Source organism: Pterocles gutturalis, unplaced genomic scaffold (assembly GCF_000699245.1).
Source record: "Pterocles gutturalis isolate BGI_N339 unplaced genomic scaffold, ASM69924v1 scaffold11577, whole genome shotgun sequence".
Classification (NCBI taxonomy): Eukaryota; Metazoa; Chordata; class Aves; order Pterocliformes; family Pteroclidae; genus Pterocles; species Pterocles gutturalis.
In genome coordinates, this window is record NW_010108012.1 from 4712 (window position 1) to 32319 (window position 27608).

A 27608-nucleotide genomic window follows, 5' to 3' on the forward strand; every position below is an offset into this window, starting at 1 on the left:
AAAGGTTGGCCTCTATGTAAATGTTTTCTTTTTTAATTTTTTTTAATTTTTATTTTAAATCTCCTTGAAGGACAGCTAGTCCCTGAAGTACTAGCAAGACTGAGCTGGCTTTTAATGGCATACCTTACCAATATCTTCTCTGTTTGGGAGTGCAGTTTACTTTCACTTGGCAACAGAAAAAAAAAAAATTCTTTCTGCTTGCAAGCTATAAACTCTGTTGTTGTCAGCATGTTTCTGTTCTTGGGATTCACTGTCCTTTGGGCGTGGCTTATTTTATCTAGTGCTATATATATATATATATATATCTGTGTCTTTCCCCCAGAGGTAGGAAGTCTTCCACCCATCATGGCACAATCTGGTAAACTCTACCAAGGCAGAAAGAAATTCCAATTCTTGTGTTTGGAGGAAGAGTACAGAGTTGGCAAAGGGTTGCGTTGCTGAGACAGATGAGAGGCTTATTGTGATGTATGTGGATGGCATTCTTTTAGCAGATCTTGTGAGAACCTTGCATGACCCTGCCTGCTTTGCCTTATGCTGCCTGTTGGCACAGCTGGATGGAGAGCAGGAGCAGAAGCAGGAACCACTTTCACTGAGATGGTCCTTCCTAGTAATTTAACAGAAATCTGACAAAGGAAAAAAAATGGCATTGAGAGGTCTCCTTGCCTCTTTTTTTAGTACCTATTGTTACGCAGAGCAAAGATGTTTACCTTCTGGAATATCACTGTTTGGCAGCTGCAAAGTTTTTCTTCATTAAAAAGGTAGATTGAAAGATTTATCTGTTAAGTTTTTACTGTTTGACAAATACAAAGAAATGAAGCAGTTTATCTGACAGTATTAAGGGATATATCGTGGATGTGGGTGTGTAAGAAATATCAGAATATGGTATCTAGTGGTTTTCTGTAGCTGTTGTCTGTAAGTCTTAAAATGGGAAATGGTGAAGTTAGGCACAGTTAAGCAATAGTTACTATAATTATATCTTTATCTATTAGGAAATCTTGAATTTGTCCAATAGTGATTTGTAGGCTTGCATTTTAATGCAGTGGTCTCCAAACAAATTTGATCATACACCTCATCAGTAAAAAATTTTTGAGCACACTCCATTATACATACATGTATATATGTATGAATTATAAACATATACTAGTGTACTAATATATTATGTAATTATAAAACATACACAAAAATAGTAATTAAAAAAGGATGAGATAAAGATGAAACAAACACTATTTAAAAAATATTTATTTTAGTTATTAATGGTACCAAAAAAAAGTCTTCCTGCACCCAGTGGTATTGTCTTATACAACCGCACTTGGGAGACCACTGTTTTAATCTATACTAAGACACTACCTGCATATTTATAAAAGCATGTTTAACACTTGCTCTGCTAAATATTCACAAAGAGATTTCCCTGGTGTTTATGGCTCCCAGGCTTTGACTGGAGAAGTTAGGAAAGCATCAGAAAAGACTGAGGAAAAGTTGGTTATGTTGATGCCTTTATTACTTTAATATATTTGTAATATATATAAACATATAATAATAGAAATAATTTTAATATAAATATAACTTCAATATTGACAGAATCCATGCTCCTACAGTGAAGATTTATAGTACTGCTTATTCCTGTTGTCTGCTCTATTGCTGTACACAAAAAAGAGCTAGGGGCATATCTTGGGTTAAAATGTAGTAGTTTAGTTGTAAGAATTCCAATGAACTTGAGAATAAGTTTTGTGATCTCAGTAATTTAATGATACATTGTAAAATGGTGGAAGAAAGAATGATATTTAATACAAGTCTGTGCTATGATGCATTTTTAAGAAATCAACCCTCTCTTCTCTTACAGGAATATGAGGCCTTAACCAAACAACCAGATTGCAATCCAGATGTTTGGGTGAACCTTGCCTGTACATACTTCTTTCTGGGAATGTACACGCAAGCTGAACAAGCAGCCTTGAAAGGTGAGATGTGTATCTCTGATGGAAAGGGCTACTTGAAGTGATATCCAAAGAAAGTATTAGATGCTTTTATTTTCCATAGGAATAAACGATACTTTTGAGCAAGAGTTTTTAGTTTGGGGGTTTTTGTATTGGTTTTTTGTTGGTTTGTTGGTGTTTTTTTTTCATTTAACAGAAGAGTTATGACGCAGTTTGCTTCCTGAAAAATACCTTGGGCAGGTGGAGCATCTGGAACTGAAAGAAACATCTGGAAAATCATTTCTCTTATTAATTTCTAAATACAAAATCCAGACAAGTTACTTTTCTTTTGACTGATTCCATGTCTCTGAGCGAGTGCAGATGAAGCTAATTAGGCTGGTGAAATTATTAAAAAAAAAATAAGCATCTGAGAGAGTTCAGCATTCTCCCTGATGTGGACAAGAACTCTGTTTATGTAGTTTGAGTGACTTAGTATGTGGTCTTGTTGCCTTATAAGTCAGATATTAGATATCAGATTCTTCAAGGCATGGAGTTCACTGCAGTCACATTGTTACAGTTCTACTTTAATCTGAATATGCATGAAATCATTTGAAGAAGAGGAATGGAAATTAGATTCCAAGACAATTTTTACTGCCTAAAAATGTTTCTGCAGTTTAATTTTGTTACCCGTCACCTTCTGTTTGTCTTAGTGATTTATATTGTTTCCTATAACCATAGTATCTCAGTGCTTTCTAAGTAGAATTAATAGTAGTGGTGTTCTCAGTCAGCTTTTGACTCTTGCCTTTTTAGGATAAAACTTTCATAGAAGTATGGGTTTTTTCCTTTCTGTCCTTAGTCTTACAGTCTTGGGCTGAAAATAGGGTAGGGAGAAAAAAATTGTATACTTTCTGCTATTGTGGAGGAGTGCCTTCAGAAAAGGCAGTTTTATAGTATTTTTTAGAAATAATTAGATTCTCATATCCCTTTAAAATCCTCAGAAAGATCACGCTGAGTTTGAATGCCACAACTGGAAATGTTTTACTTCTAACTGTAAAAAGTTTCATACAGAATTTGTGATTTGTGTTGTTCAAGAGGTAGGGAAATTTCTGATACTCAGAGATAATAATTTAACCTTTAACGTACCACAGATTTGAGCTGTGGAAATTACAATCCAAGACGTGAACTGGAATCTAAAAATAATTGGGCAATAAACCTGAAGTGTCACTTTGACCTAAACCATGGAGGAAGCAAGGAGCTGCATCCTGTACCAGTTAAAGTCATTGTCATCAGTTTCACATCATGTGAATTACAGTAATCTGTTCTAGAGATGACACATACACAGCTGGACCTGCACCTTTATTAACTGTGAGCTGGAGGTGAGGGAAGGTTAATTTTTTTGTGCCCCTTCAGATTAGTTCATAGTAGCGTGGTGAGTGGCAGGGCATGTGGTTGGTGGTACTTGGGTGCTGGAAAAGAAGGCAGGAATATTAAGAAAGGAGTGCAAGACGTTGGGAGTGTAGCTGAGGGAGGGAACAGAGAATAACCGAGTGCTTGTGGTAGTAATATCAGTTCCTGATTTTATGTAATTGTTTAAGGGCGGCATGCCAGTTTTTATCGTGAGGTGCTAAACCTTTCTTGTGAGTACTGTACTACTGATGATTTCTGGCTACTTATGCTTGATGGGGAGGCAGTCACAGCTGAAGATTTGTAACACTTGTCCGTTCTCCCCTGAAAGCCTCCAAGTGTTGTATATTCCCCTTTCCTCTCCTATCACTTCAGTCTTTATTACATTGAGGTTGAACCATTTTAGTTTCTCTCAAGAGAGATCCTCTTTTAGGTTTTTTTTAACATTTTAGGATTAGGATTAGGATTAGCCATCAGTGGTGGCTGTTCACAATATATTATTGACAGCTGAGGCCATAACATCTTGTGATCTCTTCCATGGTTTTGCAAAGATCCTGAAGAAGTAAAATATTTCATTGGATATAGACACAACAAGTAGCCACTGATATTAGTATTTAGAAGCCTGCATAGTACTCTCAGAAGCTGTTGGCTAGCACTGCATTAAGAAAAACGTAAGAACTAACCATGTTCTTTTAAACCACAAAATGTGCACATAAGTGGGGCTATAGTTAAATCTGTTGTGAAAAACAGTTTTTTAGGATAAACGGAGCTTTACAATTAAATTTAAGATTCATGCACAGACACGGTTGAGTTGCTGAACCAGTCATTAAAGTTATTTCTTTTTTTTTTTTCTCCCATCTTTCACATTTTTGATGGGCAAAGCTTTGTAACTGCTTTACTTCTCCACAACTCTGCGTGTGTCAGATCTGCATGTGGTTTAACTGAACAGAGAAACTTCTTACTTCACAGCCTGTACTGGAAGGAGCAATATTGTACAAAAGCAGAACAGAGATGGGTTAGTAAGAGCAGTGACACTTTACAAACCAGTTTTGCTGATGCATGTGCTAATGTTTGCCACATGTCAGATAGTTCTCACCAGTGAAAATGTGCAGTTACAAGCAGGCATGGAAAAGCTGCTGGGTTTTCTCTTTAGACTGCATGTTCACCTACATGCAAAATTGTTTGCTTTCTGCTTCTACTGTATTTTTCAAGAACAGTAATTAATTTTTCTTGCATTTTAGCTGTGGTTTTTAACCAACAGAGTTTGATATATGGAACTTTCTAAGTGCACAAGTGAAAAGATCAGTTTATACATATTTAAACTTTAAAAACTATTAACCTTATTTTCTTGTTTTGTTTTTTTAAAGTATAGTGGAAGCTACAGAACAGGAATCATTGTCAGTTTTTGCTTCAATGATCTGTAACTTACTGTGCTTAGGCCTGACTGAAATTAAATGTGTATATATTGCAGCTAACCAAACATAGTTGAACTGGCTTTTAAGTATTCTTGGAATGGGGAAAATCTCAGTGAATGTCCTCTGTAAATTTCATTCAAGAAAATTCTGAACAGTTGAGCTATTCAAGTGTGTTTAAGTGTGAACCTCACTGTTGGACCATGTTTTTTCCCAACATTTTTCCCATACCCTTGCATTTTCCTTCCATCAGTGAGACTGTGGTTCTGAGGCACAGAGGGCTTCATTCAGCTACTGTATTCAGGTGAGCAGGGCGTTGTTTCTGAGGGACAGGAGAATAAGGTTTTCTCTGGTCGTATTTTCTGTGCTGTCTGGCTGGAGCCTTCTCAGCACAGTTCCATTCCTACCAGCTCCTGTCTATGTATGTTCAAGATGTGTTTTACATCTGTTAACATGTGAAGTTAGTGGATGCATGACCAGCATTGCCTTGCATTCTTATGAGACAGCCCAAATGCCAGATTGTCCATGACTGTTTCATTGTCTTCTTACTGCCGGTGGCAGCAATATGGAACCCACCAAGAGCCAGAGCTGACATTTCTAGTGAGCTTAACTTTTTGTTTAATAATTAGTGAAGATAACTGTCTCTACTCTTATTGTAGCTATTTATTATACTTTAACAAATACTTTGCTAAGTGCCCGTGCAGTGTCAGCACATAAAAACATATAGAACACTTTTAAGACCAATCTCAGCTATGACTTTAGTGCCTGGAACATCAGCACTGATCATGACAAAAATTCCAGCATAGGAATATTGATGTGTTTCATAGCTGGAAAGAGATATGTCCTATCCAGCTACCTCAGCAATGTCTTCAGCACAAGGCCAATACTAGACCTGGAGCGGGGTCCAATTTGTTGCCATGCAACATTGTCATCATGTTTTTTATGGTCTCTAGATTGCTTAGTACAGTCATCTTCTTGAAAAAGTAGGACAGGAAAAGAAGATTGTGCTTCCTTGTGTCATTAATAGCAGAGAGTAATAAAAGAACAAGCCTAATGTCCATTAAAAATCACTCTCTCACATGAGGCAGCTGTATCACTTCCTGCTCCAGTGATTGACAATAGCTTTATTCAATATTCATAATAAAATTCTTTCTGGAAACTAATCCAACCTTGTTCATATATTTTCTTGTCTTACTCAGAAAATGTATTTGTCACTGGGAGAAAAGAAACTGCTGATACTGAATGTTTCCATGGTTCTGCTTACTGTATCGACAGGACTATATTTTGTTTTGTTTTTCCACTGTGCTTCTCTGGATGGCTTTAAGTAAAAGTGTGTTGTTTTAAAGAATATCAAATGGCTAGTATCATATAGTATTTTATGAAGCAGGACATTTTTTCTCCCTCCATATATCCATGCACACCATCAGAACTCACGTTTCATTTTTTTGCCTGTTTTTAGGTGTAAAATAACATGAACTAACCCTCCAGCTTTTGCCAAGAACTAACTAATAATTTTGATGTCAGATCAGATGCCAGGTTTGTGAGGGCAGCACTGCAGTCATTGGTTGACTAGCGAAACAAGAATTCCTCGGTTTAGGTTCTTGTGGGAGTATTGCAAGTCACAATTTTCACAGTGAAATTAATGCTAAAACCCACTCAAAAAAAGAAACAAAACCTACTCATAAAGGAACATTGGTGTCTTTACCCATAGTGCTGTGATTATACAGTATGTTATTTTCAATGTAAATCCCACTATCTGTCCTGCTTGTATTTTTGGAGTCTTTGATGACCAAATGTTTTGAATTGTGAAGGGTGGTTGTGGTTGGTTGAAGTTTATCACAAAAGCACATGTGGGGTCCATGTGCAGCCCTTCTAAACTTTGATATTGAAACCTATCAATTAATGCTTGCGCACATGTGGAGTTACCACAGTATCATTGCTGACAACATTTTGAAAAACTTAAAATTAAATTAAGGTACTCTAATTTTCTAACTTAATGCATGAAATAAGTTCTAGAATGTACGATAGTATCAGTTATACTACTACTGCTACTTATACAATATTGACTGTAAATCACAAAAACTTTCTGCTCTTTAATAATTAAGCTAATGAGAATTCACACATATATCCTCGATTGAAGACCATTTAGCTTCTTAACTTAATGCTCTGTCAGTAGTATCTTGCAAGATGTTATGGTTTTGTGAGAACTCCCTCATACTGCCTTTGCCTTTTGGGACTTCTCTGTTCTAGTAGTTCTTTAAAGATATAATTCACTGTCCTCTTTTTTTCTAGGAACATGGTTAAATAACACAGCTTGGGAAGGAGAAAAGGGCAGAAATAATTGCTGTGCCTATCACCTATAAGTAGGTGGACAGCCTTACACTGCCAACCTGATGAGAATGGCTTGGGTTTGGGCATTGTTCACTGTGTTATGAAGTTTTCTTACTATGCAGACAAAAGACTAAGAAGTTTGGAAATCTCTCCCTGAATCGCTTTAAAAAAAAATTCCTTATTACTAGAAATTTCCCTCTTGGAGGGGGGCAGGGAAGAGGTTTTGGTGGTTTGAGCCCTCCTTCATGGTTTAGGATGTCAGAAGAATTATAGCCTTGTGTTACAGGCCACTGCTTTGCTAACTCTGCACTTTTGTGGCCTCATAAACACAGTAAGTAATTCTGCTTTTTGTAAAGATTCCATGTACATCCTTTCTGTGGAACATAGGTTGCCAGCTGGTTGGTCTGAGCAAGAATGAGAGTGCTCATTAACTGAGTAGGCTAAAGAAAATACAGGAAACAAGAGAAGGCTTTTTGGAAGACTGCTTGCATAAGAAATTATCCTCTATTGGATGAGGACCTTTGTGACTCTCAGTGAAGCACAAGGCTCTCTCTAGTGACTTAAAGCTCTACAATTAACAACATGTCATATGGAATGAGTTAAATAGAATTCTGAATCCTGTTAGAGCAAGAAACTTCATGAACTTCAGTGGCTCTAGAAAGGAGATATCTCTCTTAAATCTCTCACCGTATCTTGGTTTGAATTTTATCTGCTCTTACTGCAGGATTCTTTCATGTGCAATCATGAATCGCAACTTACTTCAAATATGACATATCATAGAAGGAGCCTTGATTATGAGTTTGTCTGTTGCTGCTTTTTATTTTGTAAAAGATGCTGTGCAGTGTATCACTTGCACACAAAAAAAAGAACTATCCAGAAGGCCCTGCAGGCAAATGACAGTGGAATTCATGAAAGTTTTAATACTCATGGAAAGCAGAGGCCAATGAAAATATATTTTCTACAGGGATTTCAAAAGAAATGGGCAAGGAATTAAGATAGGAAGCAGGAAGGCCTTTCAACCACTCTAAAACTGATAGAACCTGCTCTGGGGCATGACCTGCAAAGAACTGTGCTTGGGCTAGTTAATGAAAGAATATGGGTGCATGTTACTGAGAGAGTTACAAATAAAAAAGAGACACCCTGAGTTGTTCTTGGCAGTGATACTTACTGAATTTTCCTTACAGCACCTAAGAGTCGTCTCAAGAACCGTTTACTCTTTCACCTGGCACATAAGGTATGATGTCTTTTCCTCACCTATGCTTTATTTGTTTTCTTTTAAATTGGGTAATGTGTAATTTATGCTGGCAACCTGGCAGAATAATTAAAATGTCTCTAGTAGCAGGAGAACGAATGTTTTCCACAACCACTTTACTGTATTCAAATGTGGAGGAGAAAGTAAGTGTGAAATATGATCTTAGAATAGATGCCCTCAGCATGTATCTAAGGAAAATCTTACCAACTCACTTCATATGAGGAACAATACAACATACAAAAAGAACCTGATGGTATTTTTGATTACAAGGAACCTGGGACTTGAATAGAATCAGAAATTTATAAGCCACTGTTTTTCATTTTCTTTGAAGTGTACCAAGTTTTCCTAATTTGCAGCTGTCTTACACTTAGCAATTTGAGCAAAATGATCTATATGCTATTAGGGATCCTCCTAAGTCATTCAGTATCCAAGAAGTAATAGTGCTTATAGTATGAAATTTACTTCAACAAAATTAAAATACATATTTTACTTACCGCACATAGCTATATTCCCTTAAATTTGGATTTTTACTGTCTTGTATTATACTTAACAAGTACTATGCTGCTGAAGAGACTGAGTTTTGGGTGAAATAAAGTGTAAATCCTGAATGTTAGCTTTGATGTCAGATTCTCTTTACTTAAATCTGCTTAGTTTAAGAGAGAAATCTTAAAACATTTTTGTAGTGGCACTGGCCCTTACAGATGTCTGTGATAAAGAAAAGTGGAACAATTCCTCGTTCATGTCGTTAGTCTTTGGAAATAATGGTGTTTACGAAACTATGAAGCCCAATGCTGTTCCATTAAGCAACTTCTCTTGCCTTTGTATTGGAGTATCATTTTGTGACTGGCTCAAAGAGGAAAAGAATTTTACAAAAACTGAGCAGGCAAATGAAAAACAAATGGGTAAGACAGAATTTGTGTGTAAGAGAAATTCATAATTACTGTTGAATCAGCAGACTCAGCAAAGGGAAGCACTGGAATAAGGGATTTGAGTAGCCTGATTACATGGATAGCCTCAGCTTTACTATTGTAATACAATTGTAATGGTTTTGTTAAACTTTGTTCCTTATTTTTATGCTTGTGTGTGTGTTATGTGCTAGACAGCAATACTTTAAAAAATAAACCATTTAGTTAAAGAAACTGGAATTTTAAGGGGTTGATGAAAGAGAATTTGTTAGTGCTGTAAAGAAGTCTTGTGAAAGTTAGTGCTGTTGTGTTGGCAAGTTGTAGCATTTTTCTGCTATCCATGAGAAATAAGATTTGCATCTACAAACAGCAAGATTTCTGCTGACTCAAACAATAACAGTCAAATCTTGTGTTGCAAAATTCTGTTTGTGAAATAATTAATTCAGCTCTTCCCCTCTTATCCGTCAAGGCATGTGACACGTAATTATGTCTAAATCACACCTTTAAGGAAAATATGTACTTAGTTTTAGCCTCACATTTATCTAGTTTCAACTGCTCTGCCTTTTTTAATGTTTGGCTTTCTCCACTGGTCAAATTAACCTTAAAGTAACAGAGTTTTTCCAGATGTTTAATATGAGTCACCTGCTGTTTGCCAGCAAGGACAAAACTAATCCAGCTAATTAACTTTAAAACATTACTTTTCCTCACTAAACTCTCCTGAGAATGTGTCACACTCTTTTTTTTTTTAGTTTAGTGATGAGAAGAAACTGATGAGCTGTCACCAGAATCTGCAAGATGTTACAGAAGATCAGCTTAGCTTGGCATCTATCCACTACATGCGGTCCCACTACCAAGAAGCTATTGATATCTACAAACGCATTCTTCTTGATAATCGGTGGGCATCTCTACCTTAAACCTTATTGCAGTGTCTGATACTGTTGTTTGTTTGAATTCCATTCAGCTGCTTGGTTTCAGAAAGCAGCTGCTTGGTTTCAGAAAGTAGGAATTTTCCCTAATTACTATATCCCTTTCCCAACACAAAATGTGCAAAAGTTCCAGCCCCCTGTATTTTGTTTCTTCTATCATATTCTGCAAGTTCTTAGTTCAGAATTTAAAAAGGAACAAATTGAATTCTTAAGTCACTGGAAGTATTGTTTAATAAAATAGAAACTGCTGTCCCAGAATACATAGCTATCTTTTGGCTGTATTGCCTCCTGAATGCTTCTGAGAAGTCCATCATAATGTATATAAGTATGTCATGTAATGTTTGGGGAAGAGATTTGAAATTCCAGGTCTTGTAGAAGCAGTCACTGAAAGCTAAATGAGTAACCTTCATAACAATTATCCTTTTACTCACTGTTACCACAAAAGCCTGTCTTATGTCTGTGTCTAGATCTTCTGGCTTGATAGCATTTCTCAGAAACTCCAGTTTTGATGTGCTTGTAAAAGGTGTATAGACATGTGAGAGCTTTATCACTGATTTTAGTGTTCTGTAGCATAATTTATCTGGTGGGATTTGAATGTTCTCTTTAATCCTCTTTCCTGCAGGGAATACCTGGCTCTGAATGTATATGTGGCCCTATGCTATTACAAACTGGATTACTATGACGTATCACAGGAAGTGTTAGCTGTTTATCTTCAGCAAGTTCCTGACAGCACCATTGCTCTTAACCTTAAGGCTTGTAACCATTTCCGACTTTACAATGGGAAGGCTGCTGAGGTATCTATTGGAAAGCCCTTCAGTTCACCTTTATTTTAGTTCAAGATTCAATACAAGTTTCTTTTCCTCATTATCTGTCTTCATCAGTAATGTTGATAATGGCCTTTATCTTATTGTGTCCTTCTCTTAGGAATGTCACCTATTTCCGTTTCCCTGGTATTAAGCCATATGTCCACATGTACGCACACTGGTCTTAAGAGTTCTGCCAGTCCATTTCTGACCTCGTGTCTATATGTATTATCCAATTGCTAAAATCATCACATAGGAGTGGGAAGGCAAAACTCTTCTTGTGATCCAGCACTGTTGGAGATGTCTTTCTATCAGCTTTGGGGCTCATGTGAAGCTCCATTTATGCCTGTGTGCTTTTTTGTTTTCATTATAAAATTGTGGAATGTATGTAATTCCAGGCAGAGCTCAAGAACTTGACAGACAGTGCCTCATCATCTTTTGAGTTTGGCAAGGAGCTCATTAAGCACAATCTGGTGAGTAATGTATTTCTCGGATTTAGTATGAAATGCACTAATTTGTAAGGCTTTTCTTGATGATTCATAAAATGTAATATTTTGGGAATTGTAGACCCAATTGAATCTCTGCTGCCATATAAGTCCCGTTCCAGAAATCCTACCTTTATAACTGATGTGCCATCAAGTGTGTATTTTTTTTTTTTCCTGGAATTTTTTCCTGTCAGTTTGAGACTGTGTCAAGAAATTAATAATGCTGTTGCTTTTACCCTTGAAGGCATATTAAAGTAATCTGTGTCCTCTAAGAATACCTTTGCAAGACATTTTATGAAGCCCAGTCAATAAGGACACTGTAGAAACAAGTCAGAATGCATGACCCTGAACTCTTTATTTAGTACAACAACAATGCGAGTGGAATTAAGATAATTCCAGAAAATGGTCTTCATCCAAAAAGTATTTAACAAGGAGTTCATAGGGGAAAAAGATGCTGATAAAAGCCAAAATACTTGTGCATTCTGCTGTAAGAGAGTCACTAATCACCTGTTAATTTTCCCTGCAGTGGTATTATTACTTGCTGAACAACCAGTAACAGTAGATTGCACTTTTTTAATGATGGGCAGTTGCTTGCTTTGTCGTTTTTCAAGTGCAGTCACAACAAGCTAACACTTTTTTCCCCAAGAGTTAAAACTGCTTTCAAACTGGACTTCTGTAAGTTAATGTTCTTTATTTTGAATGTTGGTCTTTTTGACAGTGGTTTTTGGAATAAGTATGTTAGATTTTGTTCGAGGAACTGTCGTGTGAAACTGAAGTATAAAGAACCAATTGGTCCTGATCGTTTTAGGATCTTGTGGCATTCTAAATAAATGTAGAATTGTTAGCCTCTCTTTTTAATACATCAAAAGCAAATTGTTATTCTGTACGTGTTCCCCTCACTCTTTTCTCAAACAATATTATTCTTTAAAATCTTTGATAAATAATGTATTGCTGCTTTGAGCTGCTAAAAGCTGAAATAAATTAATCTTTACTGATGGATTAAATACTTCATATTCTTCAGAATAAAGATTGTCACAAGTAGTAATTCTATAGTTATATTATGTGATAAATGATTCAGTCCCAAACGGGATTTCAAATAAAATTTCCAATTTATTAAGCGAATAAAAGGCAAGCAAACAGCGCTGGGCACGTGCGGCGGAGCCTCTGCTCTACCAAGACACACGCACGCTACATTTCCTGTTTCCAGTTTTTATCCCTCATGTCCGTACATATTCCTTAAGAGGTGGGCCTATGCAAATGACCTTTAGCGCATGCTCTCTTCACCTTCTAGGACTTTCTGGTGGCGCCTCGGCAGTTCTGCCCCTCTGTGTTGCATATTCATAATAACAGGCGTGTCTCTGCAAATAAGTTCCAGTAACATTGTGTAATTAACTTTCCGGTAACTTTCCGGACCCTCCACCCAAGCTTTCCACACTTAACACTGTGTAATTAACATTAAATTGGCAACAGGACATGAACTATATACATACCATTCCACTACCCACAATTACACAAGGACAATCAAAATACTCAAAGGCCACCCTCACAAAGAGGTCCCATTATATGGCCTCATTGTTTCATATTGACACGAATCATGTGAACATAGTTCACATATTACAGCAGGGACTATGCTAATGCCAGTACCACTGGCCTTTTCCTACTTTATTTAAGGATTTAAGGTATTTAAGGATTAATTTCCTTGAATTAAGAGATTATAGACAAGATTTTGATACACAGTTATCAGTATGCTGCTTTTCTCTGCAGGTGGTGTTCCGAGGAGGAGAAGGGGCTTTGCAGGTCCTGCCTCCTCTGGTTGATGTTATTCCTGAGGCAAGACTGAATCTTGTGATTTACTATCTCCGTCAAGGTAAATACACCTTCCTCTGGCTCTTTCATAGCTTCAGGGGTAACATTCATTCATCTGATCTCAACTGACTATTCCATGAAACATCTTTTTTTTTTCCCTTTGCAGTAAAATGTAATTATTTTATTTTTCTGTTCCTCTGGAAAATAGTGATATAAGAGTTTCTATGGCTTGCAGAGAAGGGTTTTAATTGTGTGCAGTCAAATAAATGTACTTCAGTAGAATATTGGAGGTTGCTTGGGTTGTGGGAGATGGCTTTGGGGATGGTGGCATTCATATATTTATAGTGAGAGGCCCTCTCCTCTGCCTGAATATGTGAGAATGGTAGGGATAGGCCCTATGAGGCAAGGACATCTATTTCTGTAAATATGGCGCAAACAGAATATGAGCCAAAGTGACTGTGAACAAGGCTACAGTTTGTGAACAAGACATTTCATTCCAACTACTTTACAACTCTTAAAGAATTAAGGTAGGTAGCCAGAATCAGCTGGAAAGGACTTTCTACTTATTTCTCTCCTTAGACTCCTTTTGAATTTTACCTGAGTTTAGTTTCAGAGCCCTTCCTATTCTCCCATCGTGTTCCTTTATTCAACAGTGGGTTGATGGCTGAGTGATAAGTAGGTGTTAACTGCAGTCATCCAATATACAGTGATGTGATGATTGCTTTTCCATCCACTGCTTTCTTATAAGCCTTGTATTTTGTCACCTTTTAAAGGTGTCAAAGCGACAAAATACCTTTAGATGACCAGAACATGGGAAAGCAGAAAAAAGTCTTTTTCTTACTTTTTAAATAAATAAAGTCCATGCCTGTGATTTTTTTTTCCAAAATGTTGAAAAATTACAAGGAAAAAAGGCTGGCAGAAGTAAGTCACACCAACACTATATTATTTGCATCCCAATAAGTTAATTGGAGAATCTGAGTATAGGTAAACATAGTACATTGAAAAACCTCTGTGAGCTTTTTATCGTGTGATTGACTTGGAGTTTCAGCTACTCATTTTGACGAACATCTTTATGATTTGTAATCAACGTGGTTGGTGAGATTTAATCTTTGTGGCTGGAATAAGTTCTCTTTGGTGCTCAGTTGTACTTGGGACTGCTTCTTTTGTCTGCATGTGCAATTGAAACACTGCCTCATCATGACAAATTTTAGGATATCCCACTGATGACTATTAGCAGTTATAGAAGTTCTTATTGGCTAATATTGTGCAATAAAATCTAATTAATCTGACTTTGCTAATCTGCAAACATCACGATCTTCACAAAATATGGCAATTTTATCCTTATTTTGTTTTGTTTGATAATGGAGGATGACAATAAGGTTGAGGTTATTTAAATTTCATCATGGTTGTAAATTAGGTATACATTCTAAAGTATATTCAAATGGTCACTATTGTATGTTATTAAAAGTACATTATCACCTGCCTTATACTGTATAAATTTATGGAGTCCTAGGTAAATAACAGAATCACATTATTAGTGAGAAGGGAACTCTTGAGATCACTAGCACAACATTTTATTCAAGGCAGGTCCAATTAGATCAGGTTGCTTAGAACTTTGTCCAGATGAGCACCTAGTCAGAAATACTTCTGTTCCACCTTGTGTCCACTGCCTTTAATCTCACCCTATGGAATCTGTCTCCATCTTCTCTGTACCCTCCCATTAGTGAGTTGTAGACAACGATTAAGATCTCCCTTGAGCCTTCTCCTCTGAAAGCTAAGCAAATGCAGTTTTCTCAGTCTCTTCTCAGCCCCCTACCTGCCTTGCAGCCCTCAGGCAGGGTCACTCCAGTATTTCAAAGCAAAATTGCTGAGAATACTCTTTATCCTATTATCTGGGTCATTAATAAAAGACATTCTCATTAATAGAAGACATTCAACAGTATCAGTCCCTGGGGGATTTGATTAGTTATGAGCCACCAGGTGGATTTTGTACAACTGATCACCATCCTCTGGTAGTCCGGCCTGTTTTCCATCCCCTTCTCATTTTACTTAGCCGGTCCTATCTCTCAAGTCTGGCTATGACAAAGGCTTAAGAGACCATGGCAAAGACCTTACAAAAGTCAAAAGATATACAGCATGCCCTACTATCCCCTTTATCCATACAACTAGTCAGCTATTGGGTTAGTCAGTACACTTTGGCATTGGTAAATCTCTGCCTGCTGTTCCCAGCTGCCTTTCTGTCTGGTATTATTGTTGCCAATATCACTATAGGTAATATTGGTTTTATTACCAGTTATGTTGCCCAATAATATAATTAATAATAGTAGGTTTCAAATTAAGTTCTACTTACACAGAAGCAAAGTACACCTTCTGCATCACTTCAAAATCAGTCTTGTTTACTCCTTTGCTGTCAACCTTGCAGTAATTTTGTTTAGTTAGGTTCTGTTCTTCACTGTGGTGTACAAATGACTGCATACTGACAAAGGAGGCCAAGGGGAGTTAGGATTAAAACCTCTTTCCTGGTTAGGCTATGTTTCCATTTTAAAGTCTTGCTAGTGTAGCAGCATTCATTAAGAATGTGAGAAATCATTACTTTTAATGACTACAGCTGTCTCTCCCAAACTTACAAGGTCTCTGATAAAGGTAGGCTTGTGTTAAGACATGCTCTGAACTGCAGAGGCTGAAGCACAAACATGCATCCTATTTTTTTCAGCTCTTCAAGATGATGATTTTTAGCAGAGTTTGGGGCCAGGTACCCAGTTGTAATCTGCTCCAGTGAGATTTGCTAGAGGCTTATATTGGAGCCTGAAGAGCATAGTTCTGTGTTGATGGTCTATACTGATGAAAATAAGGGCTGCTGTCATTTCTTTTTGTTGGTTGTTGGTGAGCTGAGCTAGCCAAAAATAACAAAAAACTAACTTCTATTTAAAAAAAAATTAAAAAGTGATGACTTTTGGCTAGTCTAGGACCTTGTGCTGGCTTACTATGTGACTGCTGAAGGGAATGGGTAGGAAAGCAGAGGTGTTGCATGGGAACCTGGGAGCTCCAATATATATTGCCTTAAGTCACCCTGGAGTATTGTCCCCACAGTTTATGGGTGGTATGTACTAGCAAAAAAAAGTTTTGTTTGATAAGACTTGTTCTTATGGGCAGCTGGTATACATACATATTTTGCCAGTAAAAAGAGCGTCCTCACTAGTTTGGGTTCCTAAGCAGACCATAGTGCCAACATCTTTTTTGATTTAGGTAAAGTTTAGGATCTTTTTAGCTTACTTATTTCATGAGTGGGAAGGAAGTTGTTTATTGAATTCATAGAATCATTAAGGTTGGAAAAGACCTCAAGGATCATCATGTCCAACCCAACACCACCTAACTCACTAAACCACGTCCCTAAGCACCACATCTACACGTTTCTTGAACACCTCCAGGTATGGTAACTCCCCCACTTCCCTGGGTAGCCTGTTCCAATGCCTGATCACTCTTTCAGTGAAGAAATTTTTTCTAATATCCAGCCTAAACCTCCCCTGGTGCAACTTGAGGCCGTTTCCTCTTGTCCTATCACTTGTTACTTTAGAGAAGAGGCCAGCACTCACCTCACTACAACCTCCTTTCAGGTAGTTGTAGAGAGTGATAAGGTCTCCTCTCAGCCTTCTCTTCTCTAGACTAAACAACCCCAGTTCCCTCAGACGCTCCTCATAAGACCTGTGCTCCAGACCCTTCACCAGCTTCGTTGCCCTTCTCTGGACCTGCTCCAGCACCTCAATGTCCTAAATTCAAACTTTACATTTAAACTTGTATGCTAGTAGTGGTTTTTGCTTGTTAGAACTAGGATCAGGTAAGAGCTGCTGGACAGATTTTGCGATAGTGATAAGGAAAAGATGAAGTTTCCCTTCAGAATCATGTTACCCTATCCTCCTTTAAGGGTAAATAAATAGGAGAAAAGACAGGAAGGTGATGGATTTATTATCTTGACCTTGTACTGTTGAGAAGGCGGCCATTGGATTATGAACAAGGGAGCCAAGTCATCTCTGCTAGGAAAATTGTAGTAATAAAGAAGCTATTACTCCATGTTTGTTATTTGAGTTCTAGAAAACCATCACCATTGTGATATAAATTCACAATGATTTATAGTTACCTTTCTCCTCCTGTCTAAATGCTTTATTTCTTAGTCCGTGACTATTGGGGAATGTTGTAGAGGATGTGATTTGTTCTAATACAGTGTGCTATGGGTTGTCATGCATTCTAATGTCTGGTATTTCAGATGATGTGCAGGAAGCTTATAACCTGATTAAGGACCTGGAACCTACATCTCCACAGGTAATTGGAAACTGATGTCATGGTACATAAAAACAGCAGTTATAAGTTGGTTTGAAATATGCCACATACAAAACTAGTATCCTCAGGACTGCTTGCCCCATTCTCACTTTTAAAACTCTTGTGTTTCCCATCTTTTCATCAACAATAGACTTAATGTGCATGCAGAAAGTATTATATATGAGCATATATGAATACTTAGCGTGTTTATTGCCATACCACCTGTGGTCAATGAGAATACAGCTCTGTTGTGTGAAGACTTGATTCTAGTCAGGGGACCATTAGTGCACAGATAAAAGCCCTCTTCCAGCTACAGCTATTTGTCACTTCTGCCCTGGTGATGGTTACCATCACTCAGATCTACTATCTCAGATGCTCATGTGGTTTGTCCTGAAGCCATTTCAATAAAAATGAGCTAGATTATATTAAATAGTTTAAATAATGGATCTTTTCTAATTCCATCTCACTTTGGCAGCAATGAGTGAAAACTGTGGTGTCCCTTGGCTGCTACTGTAATTTTCTTTTGTGGCTGTCCCAACATCTTTAGTCTCTGATTTATTCCTCTTTGCAGTTTATTTTCCAAAGGTCACATAGCTGGGCATGAAAGGGACCTTTCATGAGTCTGTGTGAGCATTAGATGGAAGGAAGGAAAAGGAAAACCTCAAGAACACAGATCTGGTGATTCTGTGCTGAGGAGTGTCTTCTGTCATTGCTTTTCACTTCTTGCATTTTTCAGTATAGCAAGAATTACTTGAAGTTTTCTGCAGTTATTGATCCTTTAGCCTCTATTTTCTCCATATACTTGTCTAATATAAATAACATTAGATCATTCTTGGTTGCTTTTGAATGAGTATCTTTGTGCTTTTTTTTTTTTCCATTTTCTCACTCGTGCTTGGAAGGAACTCCCCATTAAGACTTGCAAAACTGCTTGTATATCCTCCTCCTTCTCAAATTTCATCTTTGTCATGATGTCTATGGGATAATAATTTGGCACCTGTAAGAGAGCTGGTGTACTAAAATGATTACTTAACATAATGGCTAGTACTCTCAGATTGTGTCCTTTGCACTCCATTGTTGGTCTGTGTACATGTCCCTTTCTCTTTTTCCATGTTTACATCTGACAGGACTGTCCAGGTTTATCAGGAGAACCTACTTCAACAGGTTTATAGCTATAACTCTTAATTGTAAGATTTGAATAAGGCAAATTAGTGTGTTACATGCTGAGAAAATCTTGCTCAGAGAAGAATTAAACTATAGTTGTATCTCATAGTAGAGATTACAGGGTACTCTACTGCTATTCTTATTTTCAGTAGAGTAACATGACCACAGAGCACAAACCTGTTGACATTTTTGCCCTGATGAGAAACACTGTGCATTTTGGAGCAAGGATCATAGTGGTTATGGTTAACCAATGTGCATACTTGAAGTGGGATCTGTGCATTAATATGACAATATTGCACTTGAATATTGGTCATATGACGATGAAGGGGGGATGACAGTATTATGGTGTTCCTTCTGGTGCATAACCTTTGAGCATAAGACTTATCAGAAAACACACTACGCCTTTGCATCCCACATATTTAGCAGAAGTGACTAGCAAACAAGTAGAATGGATTTATGGGGGCTGACTTTGTAATACTGTGCTGAAGCACTATCATAGTAACCAGCTTCCTGTTAAACTGAGTTGGGATAGAGTTGAACTTAGGAAGAAAATAATGTGCAAGTAGGCTTTTACGTCTTCTGAAATCTTCACCTTGATTTCTCTGATCCTTTTTTACTTTTTTTTCAGGAGTACATCCTCAAAGGTGTGGTAAATGCAGCATTTGGACAAGAAATGGGCTCGGTGAGTGAAGCCCGTGAGTTTCTCTACCTTCTCCAACAGTACAGTGAACAGATCTGTTGCGACTGGAATGGAATGAAAGAGGCAGTAATTTCTCACTTAGATTGCAGGAGCTCTGAGTCTCTTAATCTTCTTCCATACAGTACTCAGTCCAGAATGAGTGAAATGCAAATTCAGGTTGCTAGTCCTGTCCTAATCAACCTGAATTTGGCTTCTCTGACCTGCTTCCAAAAAACAGTGTTCTTGTATATCTAGGCACATACAGTGGCACACTTTCTGTTTTTACTTCAGTCCTGGTTTGTCTGTTAGTTGCTCCCCATCTGTTCCTCAGAGCATATTTTCAATGTGTATCGTAGCATCAACTCTGGAACTCATGTTGGATTTTTTTTTTCCGCTCTCCCAGAGAGATCATCTGAAAATTGCTCAGCAGTTCTTCCATTTGGTGGGTGAATCAGCCAGTGAACGTGGTATGTTTGAAATGTTCTTTTTGTATTATGTAATCCTTCTTACAGTATCCAAACATATACCACCATATCTTTGTCTAACTGCTAACTGTTAGCACGACTATTGCTAGCCATTTTGTTGCTATAGTATAAGTAACAGAAAGTCTAATTTATAGTCTAAAACAAATTTGCACGTTTAAATTAGAATGCTCAATTAATTCCAAACCTTACTATATGAATTTGGCTGGAAAAGAGTCTGTACTGCAAGCTGCTGGTCTTCAGTGATAGGCACTATGGCAGCTTGCCTTTGATAATCCCCATTATAGATACAAAAGACAACAGCCTAATTAGATGAAGTGTATGGCTGAAACCTCACAGGTACAAATCTAGGACTAATAATGAAAGCCTATCAAGTACGTAGAGTCCTAACACAGAGTGTGCCCTGGAAAGAGGGTGATAAAAACATAAAGAGGAATTTGGCTACAGGGAGAAATGGAGGCTCTGGAACTAACTCCTTGGTTGAATTGAAAAAAAAAATAAATATATAAAACCCAACCAAAAAAAAGTAGATTTTTCAGTAACAGACAAAAAAACCTTGTCTTCCCCTCCCATTGTCAAAGTAAACCCAAAAATCACAAATCAAAAAAGTTAGTAGTTGGAGCACACAAATTCAGCTGAAATGGGGCTTCCCGGTTTTCTCTCTGGCACTGTCAGTAGGACTATTTCTTTAGGTGGGTAACTTGTGTATGTTTACAGTGTGGTGGTTCATGATCCTCAGAGGCTAAATGCTGTTTCCTGTGACCATGGTGACTAAAGAGAAGAAGCTCAAGAGACAGAGCTGCAGCACTGATGAAACTTTGAGAAATACTGTTGAGCCATTCTGTTCCCCTTGCAGCCCTTGTACTGTTGAGATTGTGCAGCAGAGAGCTTGACGTTGAAAGGCTGGAAGTGGTTCCATCGATGCGCCTTCCCTAACACATTCCTTTTGCAATGAGGCTATCCCTTTGGAGTTGGGATCCCAGTTGACAGAAAGAAGCAATACAAACTGTAGTAGTGAAGGAGTCAGTTAGTGGGCATATAGCTAACTGGGTTTGTGTTGTGATGCCACTAAAGTCACAGGGTGATTGATACAATTGTGGTGGACCTCTTAATGCCCATAACAGTTATGCAGGTGTGATGAGTGACCAGGGCATGCGTGGGTAAAAATAATACAAAGATAGTCTGAGAAAAGATATCCTGAAAAGGTGTATAGTGAAGATATAGCCCAAAAATGAATTTGAGATTGTTAGCAAGCTAAAAGTCTTAATTTTACTGTGAAATATTTTTAAACCCATATGCAAAACAAGATAGAGAGGCTGAGACTTGAGGTATGATTGGGGCGGGGGGGGGAAGGGACAGAAATGTAATCCGATTAGGAAGGTGAGTTAACTGATAAAAATGAGCCTATGGGAAGGATGGTAAATGCAAGGTAAATGGAAACATTAGTACTGCAAGCATCTTACACTCTTGGTACTTCCATGTAAAAACTGCTTTGTCATCTTTCTAAAGTTTAGTCGGAGAAAGCTGACATATAGAAGAGCACACAGTTCAAGGTAACTCCTCCTTTAAAGGCAAAATAGTATGAGGGGTTTTTTTTATCCTCAAATGAAGGGGAGGTGGAGGTCAACAAACTGTAGATAGGAAATAGAAGGGGCAAACAGACTTCAATTTAGATAGGACATAACAAAAAGCAAACACATGAAGACCAAATACGCGTTTTTATACAAGTATTAGATGTTTTACAAGATGATTAATAAAGTGTAACACCTAAAATAATTTTTTAAATGTGATAGGAGGAAGCTAACATGTAGGATATTGTTCCTATTTAATTTACAATGGGGTATTACTAAATAGATGATGAGATAAATGGTTCTAAACATTATAGAAACTTTCTCTCAAAATAAAGTCAATATATTTTCTTTCAGTAAGTAACATAAAATAATTTTAAATTACATGCTCAGATAGGAGACTCATTGTATTGAGGCTGAATTATTCACCAGCCAGCCTGGATGGGAACAGTGACTGGCATATTAAAGAGGTTAGAGATTTTATATAGACAGATAATTAAATATTAGTTGGAGACCTCTATTCTACCCATATTGACCTAGTAAATGCAATGACATGTCATGATATAGAGAATGAATTCTTAAATGCTATGTTTTCATTTTTCCTAAAGAACACACAAGTGAACAGGTGTCTCTAGACCAATATAGAGATTACATAGAACCTGATTTGAAATTTTATTATGAAAATCGAATTTCTGTTACAGTGATCTGAGTATAATCAAATTCAAAATCTATGTGTTAGCAAATACCTAAAAAAAAAATTCAATTTCACAGTATTAATTTCAAGAAGGGAAGCTACATAATAACCTTTCTCATTTCTAACAGAAAATTTTCAGTGAAATAGCAGTGAAAAGGATAAAATGCACCTGATTTGAACACTTGAAAGAACCTTTTGTTTCTTTAAAGAAAGGGCTCTTATTCATAATTAATGAGCTATAGGAGACAAATAGTGACATGACTAGGTTTGCCAATGGTACAAAATTACCATAGTAGGAAAAATTAAAGCTTCCACAATGATAAAAGCTGTGGAAGAATATATAAGGCTGTGTAATAATATGCAAATTAAATTTAGTTTTGATAAATGCAAAGTAGTACATAGCGGGGAAAAAAGCCCTTAAACTATATTTGCAAAATTATCTGAAAAGGTGAAGAGACTCTTAAAAATTGATGAGGAAAGAGAACAACACAAATATAATTACTGTGTCATTGTATACAGATGTCGTTCTCTTTCTCAAATACTGTCTGCAGTTCTGGTTCTTACATTTCAAAAAAGTGTGGTAGTACAAGAAGGGCTACAATAAAGACAGCAAGGATGATCAGAGAAAAGCAATAGATTCTTGAACAATGAGAGATTAAATAAAGGAGCATACATGGCCTGGAAAATGATGGTTACATTCATGATGCAGAACATCATAAATAATGCAGAGAAGAGGAATACAGAAGAATTTGTTACTGTACCATACAAAAAACAAGGAGCATTGAAATAAATCATCACACAAGACAATTAAACAACACAAGTTACTTTTTCATATAGAATCATAGAATCATTAGTGTTGGAAAAGACCTCAAGGATCATCAAGTCCAACCATCAATCCAATACCACCCAACCCACTAAACGCAACTTATTTGATATAGAATCTTGCAAGAACTAGAAGGCATAAAGAAATTAATAGAAGAAAAGTCCATTGGCTGTTTAACAGAAATTTTTCAGTGATTAGGAAGTTCTCAGTGCAGATTGCTGGAAGCTAGGAGAAACTTCAAAGAAAGTGGCATTACATATCACAGTGTCAACTACAGGTTAGAAATTAACTTTACTAGACTTAAAGAAAATGCAAAACTAGGGTCTTAAACAATGTGCCTTTGTCTGATAAGCAGGATATGTCTGTCTGAAGTAGAAGCTGAAAATGATTAAATGTTAATTTGGTCAGCAACCCATGAAGAACTGCTTAGAGTTGCCAAAAGAAGTGAGAAACTAGAGGAGAGGTAATTCCGGCAGGGGGAGATTGCAACAACCGACTCACAGACCACCTACCCCAATTATACCACTGACTCAAAAGAAAGAAGAGCTGAGCATGCATACTAATTTTCATACTAGGCAAATATTTTAACCAATTATTTAGTAGAATAACAATGCATATGTACCAGGAAGTTTGATATGTTAATGCTTTGTGTATAAACAACCATTAATCTGAAAGCTTGGTGTGCTGCCTTGGGACAGACACCCATCTCTGCACAGATATGTAATAAAAGGAAATACCTCCACTCTGTGTGTGAATTGGCCCTTTCCACACCAGGTGACAAACCCAAGTTTTGGGACAACAGCAGCAGCTGTTATATGTGAAATCAGAATATATTCTTTCTATAGCTGAATATTCTTACTCAGCAAGCTTTTGAAGCAGATAGACTTTGGATCCAGTATGATCATTTTTATGTTCTTAACGTAAATCACAACATAGTGGCTAATGCTATATTTGTGGTCATTTTTGATCTTCTGCCTTTGTTTTGCTGGATTTAGAATGGAGAACAGAATTCTTACTGTTTGTATACTTAGGCTTTTGCTAAGTACCCAGACGTGCTGCTGAAGCGTGTAAGAGGTGCTTCAGCAGTTCCCACTGTGCCAATCCTTGCAAGGATCTGGTACCACTAGATTGATAAAGATCTTAGACAAGTTACTTAGCTGCTTTGCAGATTCACTAGAGCAAAGAAATCCTATGCTGTGTGTTTGCTTGCAACTGGGACTGCAAGGCTCCTGATTTTAGTGTGGATTATCAAAACTTAATGGATTAAAATGAAGATGTGGAATATTTTTTCAAAACAAGGTCCTGTCTTTCTGAGTTTTTGTTAACTGTAGAAATCTCATGACTGCATTAAGGAAAAAGCAGCAACACACAGTTTAGGAAGAATACAGTATCATGTATTTGTAAAGTCATTTGGTGTCATCAGTGAAGCCCTTTGCTATTTTTTATTAGATCTCTGATTTGGAGGTTCAAGGAACATAGAGCAAACAGAGTTAATGTGAAAGTTCTTTCCAATACGTGTACACCTTTCATCTCATGTTGGAAGTTATGTACTTTAAGAGGAATAACGGGAAGCACTTATACTGTAGGAGTCAATACTCACCCTCCGGCAGCAATAAATAGTACCCAGAACAGCAGCTTGGTTTACTGGATTTTTTTAAGCTTAATAAAAATTCTTAACACCAATGACATGAAATGGAACTGGCATTACACAGGAGGATATAACTAGATTTTTATAGTTAATTTTCAAGCTTTTCTAGGGTCTCAACTGGGTGGAAAATTAAACAGATCAGATTTCTGAGATAACTTAAGGAGGAAATAGGGCAAGAGGAACATTAGTGAAAGTAAATGAGCATTAACATTCCCAGTAAATGCAGTGTTTCTGGTGCTTAACATGAGTCTTACAAACTACCCTAAAAACACTGCAAGCATAATGGAGAAAAGCACCCCTTTCATTCTCAGTGGTCCTCTTTTAGGACCAAATTAGGTATATGTGGTGTTGGGTGGGAGGAACAAAACATTTCTTCTGGACTTTGTGCTGTCTTTTCTTTGAGGTATTCTTAGGTCACCCTAAGCAATTTTGCAAAAGGAGAACTTTTTCCTCTTCCTGCATGAGTCACATGGGATGAATTAGAACTATAAAACTCTAGTTTTCCTGTCACTAGTAGTGTTCATTGCTGAGTTGTATGAGATTTGCAGATGTTTTACTTGTTTGGTTTTTCTAATGAAATCTTTCACTAAAAATATATGGAGGATGGTATCCTGGGATAAGAAAATTTTCTGACAAAATGTAGACATAAGAATAAATACTGAAATGTAGTAACTCTCCAGTCATACATGGGAAAAGACAAGTGTGGTTCCAATGTTTTGTTACTGTGATTTATTTGTACTGAAAACGGATTCTCAGTTTTAAGTTGTCTTCGCATGTTTATTTGCATTTTTAAAATTTTGTTTAAAATAAATTGCTGTGAGTTTATGAACTTCAAAAATTGAATATGAGAGAAAAGGAGCACTTTTTGATGTACCTACATTCTCATTACAACAAAGAGGAACACTGAGGGGAACTATTTCTGTTATTGTCCAGTCAAGGCATAGGTGTGTTCATGATACATATGCCTGCATGTAAAAAAAGGACAGATAAATATACAGGCCAGTTTCTGTTCCCAAGTGAACATTTTTTAAACAACCAAATAATTTTCTTAAGTTGGACAACTGAATGATGTGATTCAGACGTAGATAAGGATGGATTGTCTCTATATGGAAATGACAGGACATCCAAGCTCAGTATCTCCTAGTGCTAAAAAATAAAAAATGAGAATATTCTGCTTTCCTTTGAAATATATTTTGAGATCTTATATAGTGCTTTCCAGGAATAATTGCTACCCTACCTTATTTAAAGGAGAATGTACAATTTTCCAGTGGAATGCTGTATTTTGTGTTACGGTATGGAGTCAAAATATTGGTCTTCAGATAAATTAAATTTCTATAGACAGAAAAGATATATTTTAATTTTCTAGTGTGGATGGATTGATGGTAACTAACCTACAGGAGCAGATTACTTCAGGGCTATTGCTAACCTTAGGATTTTATTTCCTATCACCTTACCAAACTGCACGGAGCATCATGCTTTCTAATGATCATTTGACATAGTGAAATAGTAGCGATTTGCCATCACTTGCATTTATGCGTTCCCAGCTAGTTCATCCATCTCTGCTGGTTGGGTCTAACAAAAATGAGTCCTAGTAAGCTTACTTCCGAATCTCTAAAAAAACTTTTAAATAGTGTTTCAGTAACACAGCTAGCAATTTCAGAGTAGATGACAGCATAGTGCGATGGATGCAAAGTTTATGACACTCATTGGAACTGATATGCCTAACTTATTTATGACTTTACTGCTTGTGAGCAGTGTGGTAATCCCAAATGCATGGAAATTAATTTTCATATTTTATCACCGAGTATTTTTCCTCTGCATGTATTAATTTTTTTATAACAATATTTTCAGTGTATCAAGTTTACTCTTACTGCAACTAAAATTAAAATATGTAGAGCTTCTTTGTAGAGGATAACTGAAAAGCATAATTTTAAAGAAAAAAGGCTAATGAGATTAGAATAACAAATTTAGCCTTTGTGTCAAGTGTAATTTCCTAAGAGTAAGAAAAATTAATGGTATAATTATGCTACATAAATTGTGTCATGGAAAAGGCCTGTTACTTAAACAATTTGTAGAATGTGCTCTTGAATACAGGAATACAGTCTTGCAATAGTTATTGTATGCTGTAGAGAAAGCTGACTAGATGATCTAATAGTTTTTCTAACCTCTAGTATGGTCCTTTGCCTGAAAAGGCAAGTTACACTATTTTTAGAAGTTAGCTGCTTTCATGGTTGCCAGCAATCTTGGCAGTGATTCACATTACCATGTGATTTTTAAGTTTACAAATCTGCATTTCTCTTTTGAATTTTAGATACCATCCCAGGGAGACAGTGCATGTCCTCCTGCTTCTTTCTTCTTAGACAGTTTGGTAATGTCCTCATTTACCTGAACTCAATCAAGGTTAGTATTATTATTTAGTACTGGTAGTACTCTAATGCATGGAATCACTACTTATGGAATTAGACTATGCTGTGTGAGACACTATGTAAACATAAAAAGATACAGAAACACAACAGTAACAACAAAACACATGAACAACAGTGGGACATAAGTGGTCAATACAGCAAGTGGATCAAAATGTAAAGAAGCACTTTATGAGAGAGCATTATGCAGCATGGTGGGCATGGTGGTGTCTTCACACTTGCGGTGTAACCATTATATCAGGCTTCCTGATGGCATCACAGAAGATGAGGAAGAAAATTAAAAGAACACAATAAAAAAATATGTGGATATTTATGGGGTGGGCAGCACAGAGGAGAAAACCCAAATGTTCTCTTAAGACTTATCAAATGAGTGATGGAGATTATTGTCACTGGTTAATAATTGAGGACAACATTTTAAAGAACAAGAGTGTGTAAGGAAGATAGGACACGAAGGACTCTGAAAGTAATAATGCTTATATTTTACAGGGAAAGCAGTCACTGAAGGGCTAAGATAGAGTAGTATTACCAAAGCAGTAAGCTAAGAATATTATTTTTTCAGAAGTAAAAAATCAGAAGTAAAAA

At 36.9% G+C, this 27608-nt stretch overlaps 1 protein-coding gene across 1 annotated transcript in view; it reads left to right on the forward strand.

The window, feature by feature from the left end:
- TTC26 (tetratricopeptide repeat domain 26) overlaps positions 1–27608 on the forward strand; it is a gene marked incomplete at both ends in the record, with an annotated part of 41733 nt that overhangs the window by 4423 nt on the left and 9702 nt on the right. Inside the window, 10 exons of the mRNA XM_010072478.1 lie at positions 1841–1955; positions 8242–8291; positions 9964–10109; positions 10763–10934; positions 11342–11416; positions 13193–13295; positions 17496–17551; positions 19338–19391; positions 19792–19855; positions 26915–27003. Coding sequence (XP_010070780.1) covers positions 1841–1955; positions 8242–8291; positions 9964–10109; positions 10763–10934; positions 11342–11416; positions 13193–13295; positions 17496–17551; positions 19338–19391; positions 19792–19855; positions 26915–27003 — 924 coding nt within the window. The remainder of the gene's footprint in view (positions 1–1840; positions 1956–8241; positions 8292–9963; positions 10110–10762; positions 10935–11341; positions 11417–13192; positions 13296–17495; positions 17552–19337; positions 19392–19791; positions 19856–26914; positions 27004–27608) is intronic.